Below are 23,514 nucleotides of genomic sequence, written 5' to 3'. Positions count from 1 at the left end.
AAGGCACATGCGCATTGGTTTGAGCTCCATCGGAGGCGCCATTGCTTCACAGGGACTGTAGTTCAAGTTTTCCTCCAAACACATGGAAAGTCAGTTATGCGGAGATAATAAAAAGACTCCATCCCCCGGCGACGGTCGCTGCTGCTTTTTTTTTTTTTTTCTCCCTCTCGTCGAGCAGGGGGGAGTAGACACAGCTGGAAGGATAATAAGATGCGCACGAATTTACAAATCTGGAATAAAAGATAAGAGAAGAATAAATGGACGACTCGGTTAGTCTGCGCGCGCCTGTGTGTACAACTCATGTCGGTATTCGTTCCATGAAGCGTTGAGCTGCGACGCTGCGCTTCTTGTGTGCGACTTCCACAAAGTGCAGCATTTTAAACTTCGGACTCCGCTTTCCTCAGTTGATGGAGTTACAAAGTGTCTTCAGTGAACTCACAATGGAAAGAAAAGCGCCCTTCGCTGACTGTGAAGGTAAAGTATCATTTCAGATGCATTTAAGGCGACGTCTGGCTGTAAAGGGGCTTTTTGCGCGTAGACGACACGTAAAAATGCAACAAAGTCCTCTGAATGTGTGAATCCAGGTCTTGTATAACTTGTTTTGCTGGCATTGTAGACTCGGGTTGTGCTCTGCCAGCGAGCCTATCGAAAGTGGGAGGGGTGCAGATGTTAGGAAGCCCTGGTTCCAGATGTTTGTGGAGTTTGAATTCTTGTAAACACCGACATGATACGCTTTATCAACTTTTACGCGTCTTTTTGGTCTTTTTTTTTTCCTTTCTCGTTTTGCGCACGAGCATAACCTCCCGTTGTTGTAATGGGTTTGTTAAGTTTTCCAAACGTCGATAGCAAAGTGAAAACGACTGCTGTTAGGAACAAAAGTTGAAGCTGTCGCCCCTCGAGCACGGTGCTTTTACATGACGGCAGTGTGAGTTAGATTAAAGATAACCAGGGCAAGCTGGCAAGCTCTTTTAACCAAAACAATGCAAGGCAACAGCAACAACACAGCACGAGAGATCATCAAAGAGATACTCTATGGGAAGAAACAATTTCAACTTTTAAGAATTCATTCTAGCAAAGGCAAATATTGATGAAGATTTTTTGGGGTCTTAATTAAAAAAAGAAAAGAAAAGAAAGAGACAAGCCTGGCTGACTATTTGTGTGTAAATTGAAAAGGCAGATTGGCTAAACATGAATTCACAAAGGGAATAAAAGTAGCCGTCTCATTCATACAGGCTGCCCTAAGGCACCGCAGAATGAGAGCTCCTCATGTGCCCCAGTCCTTCACTGCCTCTGCTGGGTTTTTTTTTTTCAGATAGGTGACTGCTATTTTTTTTCATTGTAAAAATAGCACTGTGTGTGTTTTTGTCTCTGTGTGTATGTTTGCGGCGACAGGCTTCCTGTGGTCAGAGTGGATTACTGACTTCAGTAAGGAGAAGGAGCGCCACTCCAGGATATGAAGCTCGCTGCTGCAGTGACTTTCCTGCAGAAGTCTGCCGAGTCTTCACAGACTTTTTCCTCCATCACCTGCCCGCGTCTCGTGAATGAGTGTGTGTTGTGTAAGCTCAGGCGGGCGGACCCTCTTAATTTATGAGAAACAATGTCACTTTGATAAAAGAACACACACACACACACACACACACAGTGCTGACTCACTACCACTGATGAGGACCAAAGATCTCCCCTGTCAAGAGTCAGCTGTGTTTGTTTCTGCCGGCCCTCACTGAAACCTCCGCCGTTCAGCGCTCCGCGTTGCCATTGGAAGAAACCCAATGTCTGCCTCCTCTCCCCCATCCTTACCTCGAGCCTTCCTCCACTCTCTCCATCCTCACCACCCGTCCGGACCGCTGTACGCGCGGCTGTCCAACGGCGGTCACAGCGTCCCCAGCCCCTCCAACTCTTTCAACGGGGTGTCCTTCCTGCTGCAGATAGGACTGACCAGAGAGACGGTGAACCTGGAGGCCAGCGACCTGTCGCTGTCCGCTGTCAAGGACCTGGTGTGCTCCATAGTGGACCAGAAGGTAAGCCTGTCGCTGAAACGCCCTTTCATATGACCTGACACTGTGCTTTTCAGTTAGAAAGGACATCTCTCATCAAACACTTTTTCTCTAATGAGGATTTTCCACGAAGACATGCAAACCTGCTCCGATTACCTTGTTTTCAAACTTTAGGAGGAATACCGAAGGCGGTGGAGGACCCTTACGATGATGCACCAATCCTGTACCATATTCATCTGTTTAGGCTTTGTGTTTTTTTTTTCTTCTCCAAAGCGGACATCTGGGCCTCGTGCCCCAAAATGAGTCAAACACCGCAGAAGCGTGCACACTACAGCTCCGATTGCTCCTCCAGTCGCAGGACACGGCGTAGCAGCGCCAGTCATTTAGTTTAATGTTACCGGACTTTCACGGTGCAAGCGCAGGCACACAAGCTCGTCTGCGTACACATAAACAGAACCACTCTGTGGTTTTTTTTTTTTTTTTTTTTGGACCTACTTCTTTTTCCATGACACTGGTAAATGTGCTGTAATGACACCGGAGTGTAGCCTCAGCATAAGAACTTTAAATATAAAACACGGGCTTCATCATTTGCCGTCTCTTGTTTGGTTGTGTGAGAGTATCCTCAGGGAGATTTAACAGTGCCAGCTTTAATCGCAGTGTTCGTTTGCACTTACAATGATCGGGCCGGTCCTGGTCGTGTTTTTTTTTTTGTCTGCCTCTTTATAACGTGCAAACTAAGAATGAGAGTACAACCTTTTTTCATTTTTGCAATTTGAAGTGGCCCAATATAATAACAGGCTTTGTAATCACCACAGATGTTGTGCCTTTTGTTTTATATGAAGTGACTACTACTGCTACAAAGTGGAGGGTTAACGCAGCCCAATAAGTATTGGAAATTAAAACTGAAAGTGGATAACTAAATAGACAGTACTTGGAAACACATGCGCGGTAGGTGCTGGTGCTCTAAACCTCTTACTCAGCCATTGTCTTCTTTGAACCCATGCATGTGTGCTCCATAGTTGTGTGGGATTAATGGCGCGCAAAGCCTGTTGGAATAATGAAATGGCTCCTGTGTGCATCCACGCGTCGCTGTTGTTCTAACCTCTCTTGTGTATAACGACGATTACTCCCTTTTGTGTCTGTAATTACCATCGACGGAATAAAAAAAAAAAAAGAGGGTGATTGAGCAAAAGCACTCTCATCAGCCACCCAGGATCCGAACATTCAGGTCTCTCGGAGCTATATTTGAGTCTGAGATGATGATAATGGAAATGAGAAATATTATTATGAGGAACAGACTTTGGACGATAGCGGAGGGAGCTATCTGTGTTGAGCCTGCTGTCCTCTGGTTCCATGTTGTCCAAGTTGACATTCCAGAGGAGCGCGGTAATGTTGTTGTTCTTTACAAGGTCTGCTGATTCTCACTAGCTAGTTATGAACAGTTCTGAGTCCCCCAGAGCAGAAAATCTCATCACTGCGCATATTTACATGGATCCTGTAACATGTTGGCATAGTTGCAAGAATCTGGAACAGGAAAAGGGTGGGAAAACACGAGGCTTTGAAGACAACCCGCTAAAAAAAAAAGTAAGTCGCTGCGGTGCGTTCGTGGCGAGTGGGTGCTGAGATTTGTCGCCTATGTGCAACTTTATCCCTGTGTCACTTCACATATCACATGCATTCACTTAGAGATGCCGTGCGCTCTAACAAAACATGGCAGGAAACAGTCAAATTTTTGGCCAAGAGTTATGGGAACTTTGAAAAGGCCACATATACAATTAGCAGCTGAACATACTGTACATCCTTTTCAAGATTACGTACAGTGCATCATCACCACAGAACATATCCAGCGCGTTCATCCACATTTCTTCTATTAAACACTGCCAAAATGCAGTGCACTGCCTCAGCTATTTCATGAAATCCAGCCACATGGCTTTGATATCAATGGAAAATATGACTCTGGGCCATCTGCGCACTCCAGTCCATCTCTGCCTCACTCCTTTGCTCTAAAATATCCATGACAATGCTGAGCCTTCTTACAAAGGCTGCTCATCCTGGCCAACTTTTCCCAGCTGAGGATCTCTAACCCTGGCTTAGCCGTCCGACAGTCGTCCCAGGATGTCTCCAGTCAGCAGAACCTCAGGTGTCTGTCAGCAGAGGCGAGGAAAAAAAAAAAAAAAAGCTTTTGACTTCACCCGGTAATATCTGTGTGGAGATAGAGTCTGGATAAAAGTGTATCCCCCCCCCCCTTTTCCTGCTGTCGTTTCCTGCACCGAGAGCTGGCCCGCTTCGCGAAGTGACTCAACAAACACGCTCATCCATTCAGTGTCAGGTTTTCTGCTGTGTCAGCTGTTGTGAACCTTCATGGTGGGATTTAGTAAACCATGATATTAAACACGTTGGTATCTTGGTGGCCTTCAAGCTCGTGGCTGAGCAATTTGTCCATCCTCCTGCTGATTGTCTGGGTCTGGGTCACCACGGTCGGCAGGTGCAAGAACGGCAACCCAGAGTGCGTTCGGGCATGCTGGGAGACGTAGTTCCCACATTGCATCCCGTCTGTGCTGTCCCAGTGCACAGCCAAACTAGCTCAACTACCCCAAATGACCTTTCAGAGCAGTAAAGCTTCGATTTGTAGGCGACTCAAGCGTCCGTTGAGCTCGCCACAGCATCGCTGTGTTCTACACGATCAGGTCTCAGTGTGGTTTAACTAGCCTGCACTCACCACAGTAACTATGTTTACATTCGTTCATTTCCTGTGCATTTACAGAGAGACACTTGGCTACACTCGAGGTAACTTGTAACTTTATACCGCCTCCGGCTCATTACTGAGACGGAGACGACGGCCATGCAATCGCTGTGTTATACCACTCGAGAGCTCTGTCAGTAACTTAGGAGAAAACACAAGCGGCCGTTATGTTCTCAGAGCTTGTGACCATAGCTTAAGGACAGAAAGTTGAAGTGAGTGCTTTACTTTGTTGCGCTTGTTGCTGTTGTTAGCAAACTTTCAGTGTTCTTTTTTAGTGTTCCTCTTTGGAGCCTGTTCCTTTGCTGGCTTGCCAAACTGTAAGATCACACAGTCTTTTGGTGTACGAGACAGCAACATCAGGACACACAAATTAACCCCATGTCCAATTTTTCAATGGGCCTTTTGTATTACAGATGCCTATTAACACGCAGAGAAATCACTTTACAAACTATGGATGCAAGCCCGTGTGCTGGAGCAGATGCACTCTGGATGCAGTTGACAGCTGTAAAATGTCCAGATGTTTACGTTCGCTGTCTTTTACTGTAGATTATGTGTCACGGCTTCAAGGTCGACATTTCATATCTTCCCTGAACCCTTCAGTTTTGAATCAGTCTCATTGTTTGACGGGGAGTCATGCAGCCCGCTATAATAGCTGTGTATTGTATAGATTTCGTACGGCTCATGCCTCTTCCTGCTAAAGACTCAACCACATGACTTGGCTGGCGTCCACAGAGCAGATCTGCTTTCTCTCTGTTCTCTATGCTGATCTGGAGTTGGTTTTGATAGTAGTGGTTTCGACCACATTCACCAACTTTCAGTGGTTAAGGTCAACCTTAGTCCGGGGCAACCTGATCTGGATAGGTTCAGTCCCAGTCTCTTAGGGGAGCTATTGCGGTTGCTGCTCCTGCAATCTACCGAATACTTTAAAATATGACTGTTCTAGTGTCACCACTTGGCACAAGGGTATCTCGACTCGAAGCCAGGCTCCTTGAGGACTGTAAGAAAGGACGAAGGGAGCCAGCCAATGGGTGGTGGAGACACTCCCAGTCGGGCACCCATCAGTTCAGCCTTTATCCATGTTATATTCACGGTTCAGCCATGTTAATGTGGGTGATTCTTTCAGACCTCTAAATGTGCAGTGAGCTCCCTTTTTGCTTCTGCTTCTGTTTTTGTTTTTTTGGGGTTTTGCCACGATGGCGCATTGAAGGCCCCCAAGTGGCTACACGCGACTTCAAGTCGGGACAGCCTTGTTTCACTGGCCGGGTCCCGACTCCTGTCTCTGGTTTTGGGGCCTGATGAATGGCGTGAGATAAACATCCATACACTTCCACTTGTTGAGCGCTTCCTGTTTGGTGTCGCCCAAGTCCTCTCGTGCAGCCAGCAAGGGAGCAGCGGCGGGACAAAAGTTCACGACTCCCTGAGAATGACTCCCAGTTAGCCAGCTGGTCAGCCCGGACAGCCAGCCAGCTCCAGAACATTCCTCTTCACCCAGGCATTTTTGGAGGATGATGTGATGTTGCTCGGGATGGGTGGGATTAGACTGCTAGGAAACTTGAAATATTTGAAGCTAAACACTTGCTTCGGTAATGCTGAACATCTGACAAATGTTGACGGATGCTGTAATGACGATTGCAGAATCGACAGTTTAGTTTTCAGTCTTTATGGGACTGTGCTGTATTTAATATCCTACGAAGACTATTCCGTTTTTAGTGGAGATGCTTTCTGGCGAGTGTTGGCAGGAAACGTGTTTGATATAACTTTAAAGTGTACCTTGGCATCAGTTAAATGCTTTTCTCGCTATCAAAGGGTATGATAAAGCTTAGCAGGATATACTGTAGGAAATTTGAAGCACTTCTGGCAAAGGTAGTGGAATAACAACATTAAGCCTTCGCCTCAAATGTTACTTTAATTTTAGCGCTCTTCCTTAGGAAGTTTCTGCATTTTCACTCCAGCTGTGAGAGGCAGCTGCCTCAGCCACAGGTTTCCCCACTGGTTTTGTCAGTGCTGTAACTCGCAGTCTCTGGTTGAGGTCTGTACAGCTGCCTCTGTAATTAGCGAGACAAAGGCCTGTTTGAGTCAGAAAGGGGCGACTTTGGACAACGTACAGTACAATAGCAGAGTATTATAAAAACGAAAGGATTGTTTGGATTGTTCTAAACCAGTGAGTAATATCACTTGGATGCTGCGAGGTAACACTTGGCAGAGAGAACTAGATCGGCTCAACATTCCTTTTTCAAGATTAATTAGATGGAGTTGCAACAGTGGAGACGGCTTTTTGTTTTTAGTTTGGCTTTCATGATGGTGCTGTATCTGCCTTTAGGTGCTGTTTAGCAACGGTTCATTTGTTCAGAAGATTTGGCTTTGATGATTAAGCTTCAGGATATAGAAGTAGTATTTCACCGGCCCTTTTCACCTAAGATCTGTGTGTGGTGTTGAGGTTTGTCATAAAGATAGACCAGGCCTGTGAAACTGTATCTATAGAAAGACAAAAAACAGGCATAAGGAGAAGAAAATGAGAAGGGAAAATAGCAAGAAAGAAGGGTGCAGATGGAAAATTGAGAGACTGGAGTTCACATCGACCAAAACTAACTGAAACACTCGGGAAATAAATCACCACCATCTCCCTCCCTCCCTCCCTCCCTCCCTCCCTTCGGCAGTGTAAGCCCACATCTGCATGTTCCTATGGAGCTGGCAGCCATATTTCACCCCAGAGGACGTCCCAACAGCACAGTGCTTTATGTGTGATATACATGAGGCCAGACGTTTCCTGGAAAGCACATTCAGCTCCTTCTCAAGATAAAAACAGGTCACCCTTGAGTCAAAATATTCATTGTTGGTTCTTGGTTATGGCCTGAGCCTTTTTCCAAATTAGATGGTTTTCTGGTGTTCTTTTTTAATACTGATGTATTCCAAAGCCATAGAGTTGACTAAAATGATATCACAATTGGGATTGCTGAAAAAAACAAAAAACAACTTCCATGTACAACTCAAAGGCGTACTTGCACAAGGAATCTATCAATTTCCCCAGTCTTGGAGTAATTTGTGGAAAAGGGAGAGAGAGAAGAAAAAGAGGAAAAAAAAAAATATCTCTGAAGTTAAGTGAGCTAAGTAATTTCTACCATCTGTAGTGCACATTTCTGCCGCATTGCTCTCCTCTAAATGTAAAGTGGCAAGGCAGAGCACAGGGCCCGGCCACAATGGTTAGAGAGAATGACAGAGTGGAGAAGGGTGGTCCTCTCCAGGGACAGGGGGGGGGGGACAGCCCTGTTGGCAGGCCTTACGTGGAGCACGGGGGGGGGGGTGAGTTGCGGCCACCGTACGCCTGGTGTCCGTCGGTGCCAGAACCATAAGTAGAAGGCCGCTTCTGCCACCATGCGTGGGTTTGCTTTGGATTTTCTGCCCAAATGCCCTTCACAATACTCAACTTATGCCAGTGGCGTGGGGGGGGGGGGGGGTGGGGTGGGGTGTAATCTTGCATCACTCCAATCTCTGTTAGTGCTGGCTGAACGGGCTTTGATTGCGATTATGCTGAAGTGGTGGGCAGCGGTGATGTTGAACCGTTTAATACGCGGGAATCCCGGTGACTTTGTCCTTGGGAAGCACCTGTGGTGATTTAGGACCACTTCCTGAGAGGCTCCACCAGTTTCCATTCATAAATTTGTAACCAAAGCATAACACAGTTCGCTGAAAGAGGACATGTCATTTCCCTTATTGATTTACTCATTAACCTCTCCTTACACTGGAGTTTCTCCTTCGCTGCACTCGCTGACAACCTCAGCACACTTAAGAGGACTTCAGCCATGACCCATGCTGAAGAGGAGGGGTCGATTGACAGGCACACTTGGCCTATTTGACCAGGTTAATCACTAATGTCCCTTTTCTGAACTGTCAAACCTCTCAAAAGGCTAGCTAACAAACATATGTCATAATCACCATCTTAGCAGATGTGTTAACATGCCAAAAATGTTTCCACCGTCCTGCAATTAGCACCACATGGTGTGTGTTGTAGCTACACAGTGATATCAGCGAGGCTTTATTGATCCCTGCAGCGGGGGGGGGGCAGGTTGCAGAATGTTTCATTCTGTGTTGTTTTCTCAGCACTGTTTGCCTTTCCTGTCTTTCAGCGAAGTCAGTGATCTGTCAAACTGATAGGAGGGTGGCTGGAGAAGTGCAATTACACGTAGAATACAACGCGAAACCTGCGCTATGAAGGGAAAAAAGGTCCGAAGAAACGCCCCTCGGTGAAAAGCATCGCAGGGCCAAATGGAAAGAAAAGTAGCTGTATTACGATTCCACTTTTATTCGATTGGATTGAGCGTTTTGAAACCCGAGAGGAAACAGTCAGCCACTCAGCATGACTCCTTTTGTCACCGTGTCTCTTTCTCCCGCCGCGCTCGCCGTTCGGTTTGGTTCCCCCTTTGAGCCGCTCCCTGTTTCCACATTCTCTCTGCCCCTGCTCTCCAAAGCCGCTGCGGTCGGCGGAGCAGGCGTTCAAATGGCTTTTCTCGACGCTGCGTGTGCACATTATTCTTGTTTGCGTGTTCAAATGTGCAGAGAAATTGCCTTTTGGGTGTCCAGGCTGTGAATAAGGTGACAGCTTGACTGTTGGAATTTGGCTCTACTGAGTGTTTGGTTTAGTTGGGTTTTTTTTAAGTGTAGTTCTTTTACGTAGGTACAACTGTTTTTCTGTGAAACCGCTAGTTCAACAAAAGCACGTCTGTAAAAATAAGTCCTCATTATCACTCATAAAGAAAGCGAAAAACCTCTACTAGTACCTGCCCACTTTCTGTATTGCCGAACCTGTGGCTATTATTAATGTCTCTGTTGAGCAACAGCAGCATGTTCCTACATCCTGCTATTACCGCTCACCTCATGACCTCCTGCTCCGCCAGAACAAGAGAAAGTGCAGTCGCCATCAATCTCCCATAAATCCCCCCCACCCCCCCACCCCCCGAGTTCACCTGTTTATTTGCCCCGCGTGGAGGTAAAATCTGGCAGCTGTTCCCGGCTACTCCAGGCCAGAGAGGGGGAGATGGAGTGTGCACTGCAGTGTATCTGCGAGGCAGAGGTGCTGGCGGAGGATCGCGGCGGGGCTATAACTCATCAGCAGCGTGCGGGGGCCTGGCCAAGCATGTCTTAGATCACACTGCTCTCTTTCCTGAGAGGCCTTAGATCCTGTGACTCAGCCTTCCTCTTCTCCGCTTGGCCTCTGGACAGTGTTTTAATGCATGCGATACTCACGCAAACACACGCGCTCACATACGTGTGCGCGCGAGCAAACACCCACGCGTGTGAAGTCATCGAAGAGAGAGACTGTTTCTGTCATGCGTGCTGTCATTGGGGATAGAGCGGCTCGCAACCAAACGCTGACCTCATCCCCATTATCTCCTCTACACTTCAGTGCTTCTACTCTGCAGGCCACATGACCGCAGAAGAGTATTGTTTCTCCGGATTCAAATAGCCAAAAGACGGGTGAAATAATTGCGGGGTTTTCTTTGGAGAGCAATTGCTTTATAAAAAAAAGAAAAAAAAAAAGGACGAGATTTGGCTGGAAACCATCAGCCATTGTGGTGGATGTAAATTGGGTAAGCGGTGTAGCTGTTAGCGTCTCCTGATGATCGAGAGAGCTCTAGGATAACAGGTGTAGAGTCTCCTGCTACGCTGGGGCGAGGACAAGGCCCTGGGCCTAAGCTCAGCGGTTAAGAGTTGTGATTCCACCTTGTCTGCACCAGAAGTGGAGACACACACACACACACACACACACACACACACACACACATGCTCACACAGGCTGCAATCTCACACTCAGCAGCTCTCAGCTTATGGTAAGAAGGAAACCAACAGGGAATTAATTGCAGATGAACACTTTTTTCAAGCTTCAGTCAGGCTGCAGTGTTCACCCTTCTCTCACACATACAGGAGAAAGACGAGGGGCGAGGAGTGGTTTAGTTGCTCAAACAAGACAGTTGCTCTGTCGCAACGCTGCGTCTCGTCTGTACAAAGCAGCCGCGTCAAGCGAGGAGAAGTTGCAGCTGATTGATGGAGATTTTCAGCTCGTGCGGTGTGCGTTACAGTTTGCGGAAGTGCATCGCTACGGTGAGGTGCACATTGAAATTGACTGTAGCGCCAGATGTATTTCAAGTAAAGCTCCGTTCCACGCTCGGCTGAAGCTTCGAGAAGCGTCAGATGTCACTCGGACCGGGATCTGTTGTTTTGAAGAACACACCGCCGTGCTCCACGATGACACAGCCTCATGCAGCAAAAATACGTATGAGCCATGAGCCATGCTTTGCCACATGGAAGGAAACGAGAAGTCAGCGCTTAGAGTGAGAAAGTCACAGCTTTTCTTGCCGCTCCGCCACCGAACGAGTTTCCCTTCCGCAGCATGTGGCTGCTGCAGTTGGTTACACTTAGTGGAGTCTTCCTTTGTGGAAAAGACTTCAGGAGGAGCACATGTTATGAATGTGTGTGTATTGTGGACAGGGATGGGATGAGTTTGCTTGATCCTGCAAGTGTATAGAGATGCCTGCTTGGATATAAACCATATGAGGGTAATGCTCCCCCCGCTCTTTCTGCCTCCAGCTGTATTGTGCTTTCCTTGGCCTAGGCCAGCAAATGGTTTTATGTAATGTACCATTGAAAAGAAGCATGCATTGACTGCAGAGAAGGGAAGCGCATCGTATGCAGTTGCTTAGGTTGCATTAAGATGCATTATGATGAGTTCAAGCTCTTTCCCGTAGAAAGTATTTGGCGAAGGTAAACTTAAATGTTATGATGTTTTCAAATGTAATCGTGAAAAATTATAGAATTATGACCCGTTAAACCTTCTTACACTAGCTCTCACAGCTTATAATGTAGAATTAAAACTACTTAATGCAAAGATTTTTTTAAATAAAAGCAAATTATTTTTCCGGACGGCGTATCGGTCGATATGACTCGTTGACCATCGGCGGCAAAAAAGCGTGATCGGGGCATTTGATTACGTAAAAATAAAAGAATAAATTACCATACTTTTCTCTCGCATGTTTGTTTAATTGAACCAGCCACAGTTATTTCATGCTTCAGAAGCGAACTTGAAGCTTTCATGAGCTTGTTAGCAGTCATTGTCCACCTCTAAAGTTCACAACAGGTTAACAACGTGTTAGCTCGCTCATGTGAGCTCTTATGGTTGTCGTAGCACTTTAACAGAACTTTCTGCTCGCTGCTGATTCCATCCACCTCATTAGGTTTGGAACATTCCCTCCCTGAGACAGTAAAACAATAAGTACAGTGAGGACATCTGCACCATCAAAGTTCATTATTTAGAAATTATACAACCAAATGAGAAGCAAACTGGAGGACCAAAAAACACTTGATGTTGAACAAGACAGTGGAAAAGCAGAGTGTTTCCAGTGTGCCGTCTTTTGATGCTTCACTCCATGTGACAAATGAATTATGTTTATGCCCACTTCAAGTAATTGTATAATTCGTTGCGCATGTGTTTCTCGCAGTGTGCTGCGTGGAAAACTTTTGCTGGGCATCACATTAATAATACGTAATGAAAACAAATACAATTCCACTGTTGACTTTAATAAATTAACACAGTTTTCCACACAGTGTTTGATGTGACTTGAACAAAAATAATTACACAGTTTTTCCCCCCACGGCTCTCGTGAGCGCATAATTGGATTTTCCAATGCCTTCGTTTGACGACTCCTCGAAGAGTATATCTCTCTCTGTTGTGGTCGTTAACGTACACCTCAAAGTCAAACAACTGTTTCCCCATTGTTTTGGCGTAGAAAAGTGTTTTCCTATTTGTGGCTCAGTGGAACTTCTGGCTTCATGGCTTACTGTGGAGCTCATCAAGTCGTGCTCGGAGTTATTTACCAAGTTTGAATGTATATGTAATTTGAGCCAGCTTCTCTCGTTAATGTGTTCTTAGGGAGTCTCTTCAAATTTCAAACAGAAACACATAAAAAAAAAAAAACATCTTGTGGCTTCTGGGGGAGTGTGATCTGTTGCCGGGGCTCTATTAGATAATTGGAGATATCAGTCAATGGACTTATTTATCTGCTGAGAAAAAAAAGCACCTTTTATCACACTGATCTTGTGACAGCTTTTATCTCGCCACCTCAAGCTAAATGAACAACGGCCTTATGCCTCCTGACTCTGATGAAGATCTTTAGGCTCCGTCCTCTGCAGGGAGCTTAGATATTCCTCTACCCTCTGATGTTATAGTGCTATAGCTCATCCATACTAAAGCTTCAGCACACCTGAGCTGAACAACAGTCTGAACAGTCAGAAGTAGCCGAGTGAGAGACTTGCTCACTCAACAGTGCGATGGGAGAGATCACATGACAATCATGCAGAATTACAAAAACTGCATCCAGAGTGTTTGTGAAAAGATCCATTGTTGTTGGTCCAAAACACTGTTCGTGTGCATGAAAGGCTGACTTTGACAGGAAATAAAAGGATGCATTTTAAAATGCATATGAGTGTGGAGATGATTCATCGTTGGAAACCACAGATAAACAATCAGCAACTGCTGCATTTTGAAAAAGTTAGCTATGTGATGACATCATTTTGAGGTTTATGAAACTGTGGTACCAAATGATTAAACGGTTAATCAAGAAATAACGTAATCGTTAGTTACGGCTCTGCAATAGTGTGCACATGACCTACAGCGAGCTGTTTATTTTGTTCATGCATTGTTTACTTAGCTGCACATGTACAGTATGTACATGCAGACGGATCTGGAGCGGGACTTTTCACTGTAACTGTCCTCCACATCTGTCTGGCCTGTTGCCAGACTAATAAAGGTGTGTGGCAGCCGGAGGTCGAGCAGCATACTTTTCCTCGCTGCAATCACATGGCCAATCTGTCAGAGCCTGTGCACCGCTCGCAACGCTGCTTCCCCTTTACCACCCACCTCAGCCACCCATCACCCCATTGCACAGAAACACAAAGGTCCGACCGCACGTGAACTCTATTCTATTTTGACAAAAGCTTTTTTATCGTCTTCTGTGACTGAGTGCCTGTCTTCACACTCTGGTTTTGTGTTATTTTACTGGTAATGTTGTACATGGATGAGTTATGACTTCTGAGTTTGTTTCCCTAATTTTACCATTTTGCAACTGATAGCATCTCTGCAGGAGAAAGCATCAATACACACGTGGTTATTCAAACCAGATCATTTCTTCATGGCTGTCTTGAGGTAATTTCTTTTTGGCCCCACAATGAAATAAGACCATATTTCAGATCTGTCCCGCCCCCTCACCCCCTCACCCCCTCACCCCCTTCTCCCTTCATCTCCCTTCTTTCCTACTCTCTCCTGCCTCTCACTCTCTTTCCTTATAACAGGATTTAGCATATCAATGGCGGATTAGTTCGTTTAACAAAAGCTTACCACTGCAAAGCCCCTTTCCACTCGTCTTTCCAGCCTGACTTGTGGACCCCACACACAGCTCCTCCGCTCCGAGGTCTTTGGTGTGCGTGTGTGGTCGCGGCTGCTCCGCTGAATGGATTCCCGTTTGAAGATGACAAAAGACATGCTTGGTCACTACGGGCTTCGGAGAAGTGTGCAGTAGCATGTGCGGGGTGATGGTGTGTCAGGGTGATTGGTCTTTTTTTTTTTTTTTTTTTTTTTGCGTGAGTGTGTGCCGGGAGCTGCTTTGCGCCCACAGGTCATTATCGCTCTATCTGTACGATCTGAACAACGTTCTGTTAAAATGTGTCCTAAACCTGCCACTCTATTGTTCTTGTACCTCTCAGGCTTCCTCTTGCTTTAATGGACCACGGAAAAAAAGTAGTGTCCTCTGCCCCTTGCAGCAGTTATACGTGCTGGCCTGCAGATGCTCCGGCTCTGGAATGAGACCTGGGATCTATACAGTGGAAAGTGTTGCATGGGAGGGGGGGGGGGGGGGGGGGGGGGTGCCAAGAGGAGGTGACTCCAGCTGGCTAGATTTGGGCATCGACCCATGTGCGTGCGGGTTCGGGTGGAGGAAAAAGCCCTCCGTGACACCGCAGCCGGCTCAGGAAGGATGCCCCCACTGCCTGCGTGGTGTTGGTTTGAGCCACGTAGCATTAATCACCGCAGACGGTGACAGGGTTTAGGATGTAGGTATGTCCAGTTTGGAAATGTTCCACTATACAGGCACGCGCCTTGTGTTACAATCAGGGCTGAGCAAAAACCTTCTCCTGTTAGCTTTGCATGTTTGCGTTTGCAATAGTTGCGATGCAGAGGGAATCGTCTTCACACAGGAGATGGGTTGGTGGTAGACTCCTGTGCAACACACGGAAGGGTGAGAGTGTCTCTTTACGGTGAATATCCTCAAACACACCACAGGCCCACGGTGTTTGTGGAGGTTCACTTCTAATATTACCAACTCATCAGTGGCATGGCGGCTTGTGAGCGCGCGTCAGAACGGTGTGGTTCTATTTCAGAAAAAGACCTCCAATCAATTTGAACCCACAACCTTTTTTGAATTGAATTGTCATATTTATTTACAAGGGTCACTTCATCCATTTATTTCCCCGCAATTACCCCAAGTAGAATCCAGCAATGCTGATAGTTTGGTTTTTGATACACCTGCCAGTGAGTTATCTATCTCCAGCCCGATACATTGGAGGTGAAGTGAATAAATATCACAGTATATTTCCAGAAACAATATCCTGGTTACTGGCTGATTGGTCCAACGTGCCTTACATTGAATCATGTGCAGCGCAACTGTGGCGTAATATGTACACCGAGGAATATTGCTGCTTCGGCTGCATGTTCTTTATTCCAAGAGTGAACAGTTCATGACTGCTATTCTAAGCAGGGCCTTTCATGGGAAAACCCATTGCTGTCCAAGAAGTGATGTTATGGTGTACTTTATTGATCCCTGAAGGGAACTTGTCCTCCTCCGCTGGGAGATCAGAGTGTAGGTTCAGGGCAGGGGGACAAGGTCCTTTGTTGGAGTTAGCCTCTCTGCCTGTGGCCTGAAAGACCAGAGCAGGCCTCAGTAGTCATCAGTTTCTGTGCAGAAGTCAGTTTTTTGCCTTCTGACGGTTCATTCCTCTGGCTTTTGTTGACACAAGTCATCCGATACACCCATGTTTTTCGGAGCCATCAATCTGTCTTGCCGTCTCTGTATCTGTGTTTCTTGGCAGTTGAATGGCTCCAGGTGTCTTGTGTGTCCCGTGCCCAGACGCTTTGCCAACCCCCGGTGCTCCGGGGCCGCAGTGGCATTGTTCTATGTGGCCCATTGTGCGTGACCCTGGTTCAGGGGGAAACAGCTGGTGGATCCTCCAGTACCAGCCTGCTTGGCATTGCGACTAGGCCCAAGCCACGGTGCGAAATAACTGCGCCCCCGATTCCCATTTTGATACAAACCATGCAGGACAGCTCTGAACATCCGACCACTGTTGATTGGCTTTTTCCGGTTGGCAAAGTGAAGTTATGATGAGCAGGCAATATTAAGCATATGCATATACTTTTTTTGTGTATGTGCTCATATCATTTGGTTGTAGCCCTTTCCTTGTGTCAAGAACGTCGCTCTCTAAGAGGGCTTGTCTCGGTGCAGGAAGTGACTCACTCAGTATTGACTGCCGCTGCACTTCCTGTGAGCTGATTCTCCTCTCAGGATGTTTACCTCCTCCTCCTCCTTCCCCGTCTCCTTCTCCGCCCCCTTTGCGTGATCATGTGACTTCACGTGGGCGCACTCCGCTCCAGGTCAGACCCGGCTCGCAGAGGTTTAGTTCAGCCCAGACATCGTCAGTGACGGTGGCTGCTGAGTTGGGGGGGGGCCTCGGCCATGCTGGACTCCAGATGATTCTTCGTTGTGTGCACTTATTAAAGAATATAACTGATACGTCACGTACATGACTCACTTCTTCTTCACTGAAGGGTGCTTTTAGTGGTATTTCCTCCTGCGTTATAGTGTAGAGACCTCTGAAGGGAGGAAAGGAGGTGTGAGCAGGAGCTCTCTTCCCTAGCCACTGGGTTCAGAATACTGATGGTGATGTAAGCCACTGGATATGATGTAATATGAGTGTGTGTGTGTGTGTGTGTGTGTGTGTGTGCTTGTGTGTATTCACAGAAGGTTTACTGCAGAAAATATGAGCGGTACAGGGTTGATCAGTGTCGCTTCCTCATTCTTTGTCTCACATTACATCTGTCATTATTTGTAAGGCTCCCAATTTCACTAACACCTTCACTTGTATCTCCACCTCTCTCCAGTTCCCAGAGTGCGGCTTCTTTGGCATGTACGACAAGATCCTGCTGTTCCGCCACGACTTAAACGACGAGAACATCCTGCAGAGGCTGACCTCGGCGGAGGACATCCACGAAGGAGACCTCATTGAGGTGGTGCTCTCTGGTATGTAGGCTGCAGTGGAACTCTGAATAGAAGCTTAGTGTCCCCCCCCCCCCTTTAATGTGTTGAATGGTTTTTATTAATTGTTACTTAGCATTTTTGTGAGGGAAAAAAATAACCCAACAGACCTTTGTGAACAGCTCCTGGCAAATTCAAAAGTTTAATTTTCTTAGTTAATTGATTAGCTGTTTGTTCTACAAAATGTCAGAAAATGGTGACAAATGTTGATCAGCGCCGCCCCAAAGCCCAACATGACGTCCTCGAAAACTCCAATTTATTCTGTTTACTGTCACAGAGGAGTCAAGAAACCAGAAAATGTTCTCAATTAAGAAGCTGGAATGACTCAACCGATGAATTGATTATCAAAATGGTTGACAAGTAATTGATTAGTCACTGCAGCTCTAAAACTAATAAAGTGGAGGAAGCTTCATGTGTTCCATTTTTTATGCCTCGTCATGGTTGACGAACCTTCCAGTAAACAGCCTGCAGTGTCTTGTTCAAAGCAACTTCAGTGGGTCAGATTACTCTGTTCTCACTGAGACTTTGCAGTCAAAATGAATTATTATTCTTGTTCGATTTGATGTTGTCAATTGAATTTGCTGCCAGTGAATCACTCCGGGCGCTCCACCTGCTCGCTCACCTGCTTTCTGTTGTGTGATAAATTCCTTTTCTTCCTTCCTCATCAAAGTTTCCATCAGATTGTCAACCTTTCTAGCGGGCGGCTACGCAGGTGTTTGGTTTTTCTCTGTTGTTTCCCGCGATGAATGAATCGGCTTCCTGTGCGGCACTGAGACCAACGAGCGGCTCAGAGTATCTGTTCGGCTCTAATCCGTTCTCCTGCTCCATCTGTCTCCACTGGGAAGCACCTGACACCACCTGTGTTGAAAATCTCCCCCTCTCTCCTGAGAGAGGGGGAGAGGCTGAGAGTATTGTTTGCGGGGATTTAGGCAGGGGATGATTGTATAGGTTCAGGATCTGAGGATACTGCAGGCATCAGGGCTGAGGAATGTAGACTAAAGACTGGAGAACTTCCTCCTTTTTGTTTCTGACTGTCTGTGTTTGTCTTGTGCTCTCTTTTGTGTCAGTCTCTGTTGCTCTCTTTCCCTCCTCGCTTTCTCTCATTCTAATCCCTCCTACCTCAACAAATCCATCTGCAGGTGTAAGCCCCAGCAGTGGAGCTTGACAGTTTATAGCTTGAGATATACCTGACGAAAACCGCCACAGACGAGTCGGATCCCAGATTTGCTACACGTGCAACACAGGTTTTTTTTTTCTCATTTCATTTAACGCTCAAATAAACTTGGCCTTCTTCACGAGAGGCACTTTGCGTGGTGTCAGACATCTTTGTTTGAGAAGCGCAAGGTGGGAGATCCACGTTCCCGAGCCCCTCATTCGGTTTAGAGGAAAATATGAGCCCCGCAGTTTGTCTCCTGTCATCTTCCGTTCCATGTTTTCCTGAACCGACCTGTTGTTGGATTCCGTGGCCGTGGGAGAGAGACGGTCTGAATATCTCTCTCGCTGCGAGAGGGAGGCAGAAGTTCCTTTTTCTTGGCCGTGGGCTCAAAGCAGAGGGTTTGTTTTCCCTGCAAAAAGTGATTGTAGAAGACACGCCGACTGTAAACACGCTCTGATGTGCGGGGCGGCTCTGGACACAGCGGACACTGCGCAGGCCATCTCGGCCCATGAGGTTTTGAGGTTTAGCCCCGACCGGTTGTCCCTTTGTTCCATTTTTCACTCCCTTAAACACTCAGCCACACAAGCTCCTTCTTCACCACTGCTGGCAGTGTGAAATTGATAGTTTACAATACATTCTGTTTGTCATAAACATGACAAACTTGTTTTTGTCGGATGGAAACTTGGGGCCTCCGAGCGAAGGCTCTGTGCCTCAAAGCGAACAGATAGTGCATTCATGTCAGCCTCTCCGTTTCGTGAGAAGGCCTCCGAAAAACAACGTGTCGAGTTTATGTTTGGTGTTGTTTGATGCTAATTAGCACGACGGGGCATTACATAACGCCGCGACTGCTAAGAAGCGGCCAGTTGTTTTTGCAGACGTGTGTGAAAAAGCACATGAATGCCGCCTTTCATGTGTCTCTGCCAGGGAGCTGCGTTCGCCCCGTGACATGTGACCTGCCGGAGTTCTTTCTTCTCTCTCTCTCTCAAATCAAACCCAAACTTCAAAAAAAATCCCCCAACCAGTATTTCTCTGAAATGGAGAAAAAAAAAATGCCTGTGTTCATGGTGCGGATAAATGTGACGTGACTCAGATGATTTATTAGCAGCGGTCCAGGAAGTGGGTCGAAAATTAAAATAAGGTTTGTTATTTGAGATGACCGTAGAGTTGACCCTGAACCTGTCCTGCCTTTGGAAATGTTGCTTTGTCAAGCTAACAGATCTGATTAATTCAGTGTGACCCGGCTTTTTTATATGAGGATTTCTGTGACATCTTAAAGTTTGTTTTTTTTCTGCTCCAAATCTTGAATTGATTTCTGTCTTAAAGGATGTTTTCTCCTTTCTTTTATGTGGAGCAGATTCTTAGCAAAGGAAGTGTCTATTTGTTTTTACAGGCCACATGTCATATTTGTTGTTGAGGTCTGCATCTCATCACAGTCGCAACAGCTGAGAACCTTAAAGGAAATGAACACAAACACACACACTATGACATCACTATCGCCACCGATCAGGTATTTCTGTTTAACCCGAGTACAAAGACTGGTCACTGCTGATGCAGGAACAGCTAATGCAAGCTGTTCCTTGCTGGCTTCAGTTGCACACACAGGTTTGGGCCGCAGTCTCCTCCATATCTTACGCATCCTCACATCTTTGATGACTCACAGCCATGACTAACCAACGCTCGCTTCCAACAATGAGTTCAGTGTGTGTGTGTGTGTGTGTTTGACACAAAACAGCTCAGACATGAAGGACAAATAAGAGAGAGAGACATGGGGACGTGTCCTCAGCTCTGTTGGTTTTGATACGGTGTTCTTCATAACAAAGATGGACTGATATAACTGTGCATTTTCTCTGGTGTCTCCTAGGTGTGCCCTATCACCTTCATACATAAAGTTAGGACGTTATAGAAGTGTCTTTGCGGATGTGGCGCCCTCTGTTGCAGCAGTGTAGACACGGCTTGTATCGGAGCACTTACAGAGAGAATCTCAGTTCTGTTAGAATCATTTACACACATAAAGTGAGACTAGATATTGGTTTTACATTAAAAAACGTGTGAAATACATTTGATAAATGGCTGCTCTCTTCTTGTCTTTTTGATTTATTTGTCATATTTTTGTCATCATTCTTTTCTTTTTGATTCCTCTGTTGGTTTTGCTTTTTATCAACTTTTAGTTCGACCACTTGTGTATTGTTTCTAGCTCAAGCCACAGTTGAAGACTTCCAGATCCGACCCCATGCCCTTTACGTCCACTCCTACAAGGCCCCCACCTTCTGCGATTACTGCGGGGAGATGCTCTGGGGTCTCGTCCGGCAGGGGCTTAAATGTGAAGGTTAGACATAAACACACAAAAACACACCTTGCTGCTGTGTCAATGTGAAAACCAACTCGAAGACCTTCCACTGAAGGGAGCAAATGCATCCTCTTTCCTACTGTATCCACACACACACACACACACACACACACACACACACACACACACACCACGTCTCTGATCTCAACAATGCATCAGGGAGATATGCAAACAAACAAGAAAGATTTGGCACTGTAGCCAGTGAAATGCTTTCAGATCCCAGTGGAAGTGTGCTCGTCCTCATGGGATCAGATTTGAATGATATTCTTTGATTTTCATATCATCAGGCTGCCTTTGAGGTCCCCACTGACTGAAATTAAAATGAAGTGAAATTGATTTATTTTCCAGTGGCACTGTGAAAAATATTTTCCTTTCAAGCCACCGGTGGTGCCACCGTGTGGCCGATTTGCAGAATGAAAATATGCTCACCCACTTCTTCACCTCGCAGGTCGATGTAATCTGTAGCCTCCATACTAGCTTAGCGTTTGTGACTGATGTCATTTGTGTTTTCACGTTTTAAGGATGTGGGCTGAACTACCACAAGCGCTGCGCCTTTAAGATCCCAAATAACTGTACTGGTGTCAGGAAGAGGCGACTGTCCAATGTCTCACTGCCCGGACCCTGCCTCTCTGTCCCCCGACCGGCACCTGCGGAGAATGCCGTGGTTGTCCTGGACGAGGTGAGTTCTTCATTGGTGGTTGCGTAAATGCATGTGCTTGGACAGAAATGGATAGAAAGAGAGCATTGTGAAAAAGTTGGAAAGACGACAGAATCTGCTTGTTCTCTAAATGAAGCGGTAATGATTTTTATCATCCTCACACATTAAATGAGCTGGCCCGGAGTTTAGACGTCGTCCTAAATCAGACGGGGAGTAAGGTGAACTGGCCAGGAATGCGAGGCAGTCAGTCCGCACGCTGCTCACAAGCTTTGTCTCGACTGTTAAACTTCTTCTACACTGATCAAATTTGGCTCTCTTCCATGGGTGACTCTCCTGAGCCCTGTTGTAGAACACCACTGATGCAGAAAATTGTATTGAGCTGCGCGGCGCTCAGCGGAGAGATCCTTCTAATGAAACATTTTTCACTGTAGCCCGCACTGGAATATTCCCCTCTCGTCTGTGTCCCCATGAAAAGGTCATCAGGAAATGTAATTATGCCGATGACATTAAAAGTCGGTGTTTATGTATCTACTCATTTATGAAAATGGAGTAAGCTTCCTTCCCATTTCTGTTAGGATCTTCCAGCTTGGTTCATTCCTATAAAATCTGAACTAAATATTTGGTAAAACCTGACAGATCTAATAACCGTTTTTCGACCACCGGGATCGTGTTAACTATGCAAAGTCATGCGAGCTCAGTATGACATATCTCTTTTTCCCTTTTCCACTGATTTCTTTCTCTTCTCCTACTACCATACCGTTATTCACTCTGTCTTTCCCAATCACTCAAATACTCCCTTTGAGGCTGTTGTTCCTTTATTTTTCTCTTTCACTTCCTTCCTGCATATGGTTTTAAATTCTTCCCAACGTCCCTCCATCTTCTCTGTTTCTTTCCGTCCTTCCAACCCCCGCAGCAGAGGTCCCATCAGGAGGCAGGAAAGAGGATCCTGTCCTGGAGCGGCAGGCCTATCTGGATGGAGAAGATGGTGCTGGGACGGGTCAAGGTGCCGCACACCTTCGCCATTCACACCTACACTCGCCCCACTATCTGCCAGTACTGCAAGCGTCTGCTCAAGGGTCTCTTTCGCCAGGGCATGCAGTGTAAAGGTAGGATTTTAGATGAGTGGTTTGATTTTAGAAAGTGTCGGTGATGCTTTGCCACACTTATCTGTTTTTTTTTCCAATTCCATCTGTCAGACTGCAGATTCAACTGCCATAAGCGATGCGCTTCAAAGGTACCTCGGGACTGTTTGGGGGAGGTGGACTTCAACGGAGGTAAGTTCTACATCCAAGTTCACAGCCACAGTGGTATGTCTGCGATAGTTGCACTTTGAAATATGATAATAATGATGTTTGTGTGTAGAGCCAGCCAGCCCTGGACCAGACTCCGACACTACCATGGATAACATGGAGGTGGACAGTGGCGACATGGATGGCGGCAGAGGACTGGACGACCCCGAGGAGCCCTCCACCCCAGATGAGAGGATGTTCGACATGGATTCTCCCTTATTGGATAGAGAGAAGGACGAAGAGCCCATCAAGACTATTAGGTATGAAGGTGTTGGTTTTGAGTAGAGGTTATCCTGTGGTTATCTGAGACAAACATTATGGCTGGTACAGTAAAAAGGGACAGGAAACAAGAGGGAGAAGGGGGAAGACATGACAACAAACAAAGGTAACAAAAAGAAAAGAAAGGTCGGCAGCCTGATTCAAACCGGGGACTTCGCGGCTATGTTTTAAATCACCAGGTCCAACTGCCCAATTCCTATGTTTATTCTACACCAGCAGCGTGCGTTTTATGTTTCCAGTAGTGTTGCCCCTGCTGCAAACATAAAATGCATCACTTCCTGACCTACCAGACGTCGGGTGGTTAGAAGAATAAATATAAGGGGTTTCATGAGCTGGCTACAGGTCAAGTATGAGTAATTGTCATATTGATTCATGAAATCTTGATTATTATTTTTTTTTGCACGTGTGTGTCTAGCCCTTCCACCAGCAGCAACATCCCTCTGATGCGGGTGGTCCAGTCCATCAAACACACCAAGAGGCGGAGCTCCACTGTAGTGAAGGAGGGCTGGATGGTTCATTATACGAGCAGGGACAACCTGGTAAGACTGATAACCAAGGAGCCCAGTCTGAAAAATAGGCTGTGCTTAGCCTGTATGCTGGGGAAAACTCCTTCTCCAAAGCTGTTCACATGTGTTGAATTCAGCACAGAAGGTATTTTCCTCATGAAACTAAATTCTAAAGCACTGTGACGTCGG

General features: G+C 46.3%; 1 protein-coding gene across 3 annotated transcripts in view; it reads left to right on the top strand.

Annotated features, from left to right (window-relative positions):
* Window positions 1-175: 175 nt before the first annotated feature.
* prkd3 (protein kinase D3) overlaps window positions 176-23,514 on the top strand; it is a 33,273-nt gene continuing 9,934 nt past the window's right edge. For 2 of the 3 annotated variants that reach the window (XM_068721827.1, XM_068721825.1), the window contains exons 1-9: window positions 176-474; window positions 1,393-2,018; window positions 16,937-17,075; window positions 20,441-20,572; window positions 21,115-21,272; window positions 22,165-22,357; window positions 22,448-22,525; window positions 22,614-22,800; window positions 23,235-23,358. In XM_068721827.1, coding sequence (XP_068577928.1) covers window positions 1,770-2,018; window positions 16,937-17,075; window positions 20,441-20,572; window positions 21,115-21,272; window positions 22,165-22,357; window positions 22,448-22,525; window positions 22,614-22,800; window positions 23,235-23,358 — 1,260 coding nt within the window. In that variant the 5' untranslated portion in view covers window positions 176-474; window positions 1,393-1,769. The remainder of the gene's footprint in view (window positions 475-1,392; window positions 2,019-16,936; window positions 17,076-20,440; window positions 20,573-21,114; window positions 21,273-22,164; window positions 22,358-22,447; window positions 22,526-22,613; window positions 22,801-23,234; window positions 23,359-23,514) is intronic. The other variant, XM_068721826.1, reaches the window with a different exon arrangement.

The sequence above is a fragment of the Cebidichthys violaceus genome, unplaced genomic scaffold (assembly GCF_023349555.1).
Source record: "Cebidichthys violaceus isolate CVI_PGR_0920_01 unplaced genomic scaffold, fCebVio1.0.p SCAF_28, whole genome shotgun sequence".
NCBI classification, from domain to species: Eukaryota; Metazoa; Chordata; class Actinopteri; order Perciformes; family Stichaeidae; genus Cebidichthys; species Cebidichthys violaceus.
Note: the sequence above shows the minus strand (reverse complement) of the source record. Positions and strands in the feature narration are given on the sequence as shown.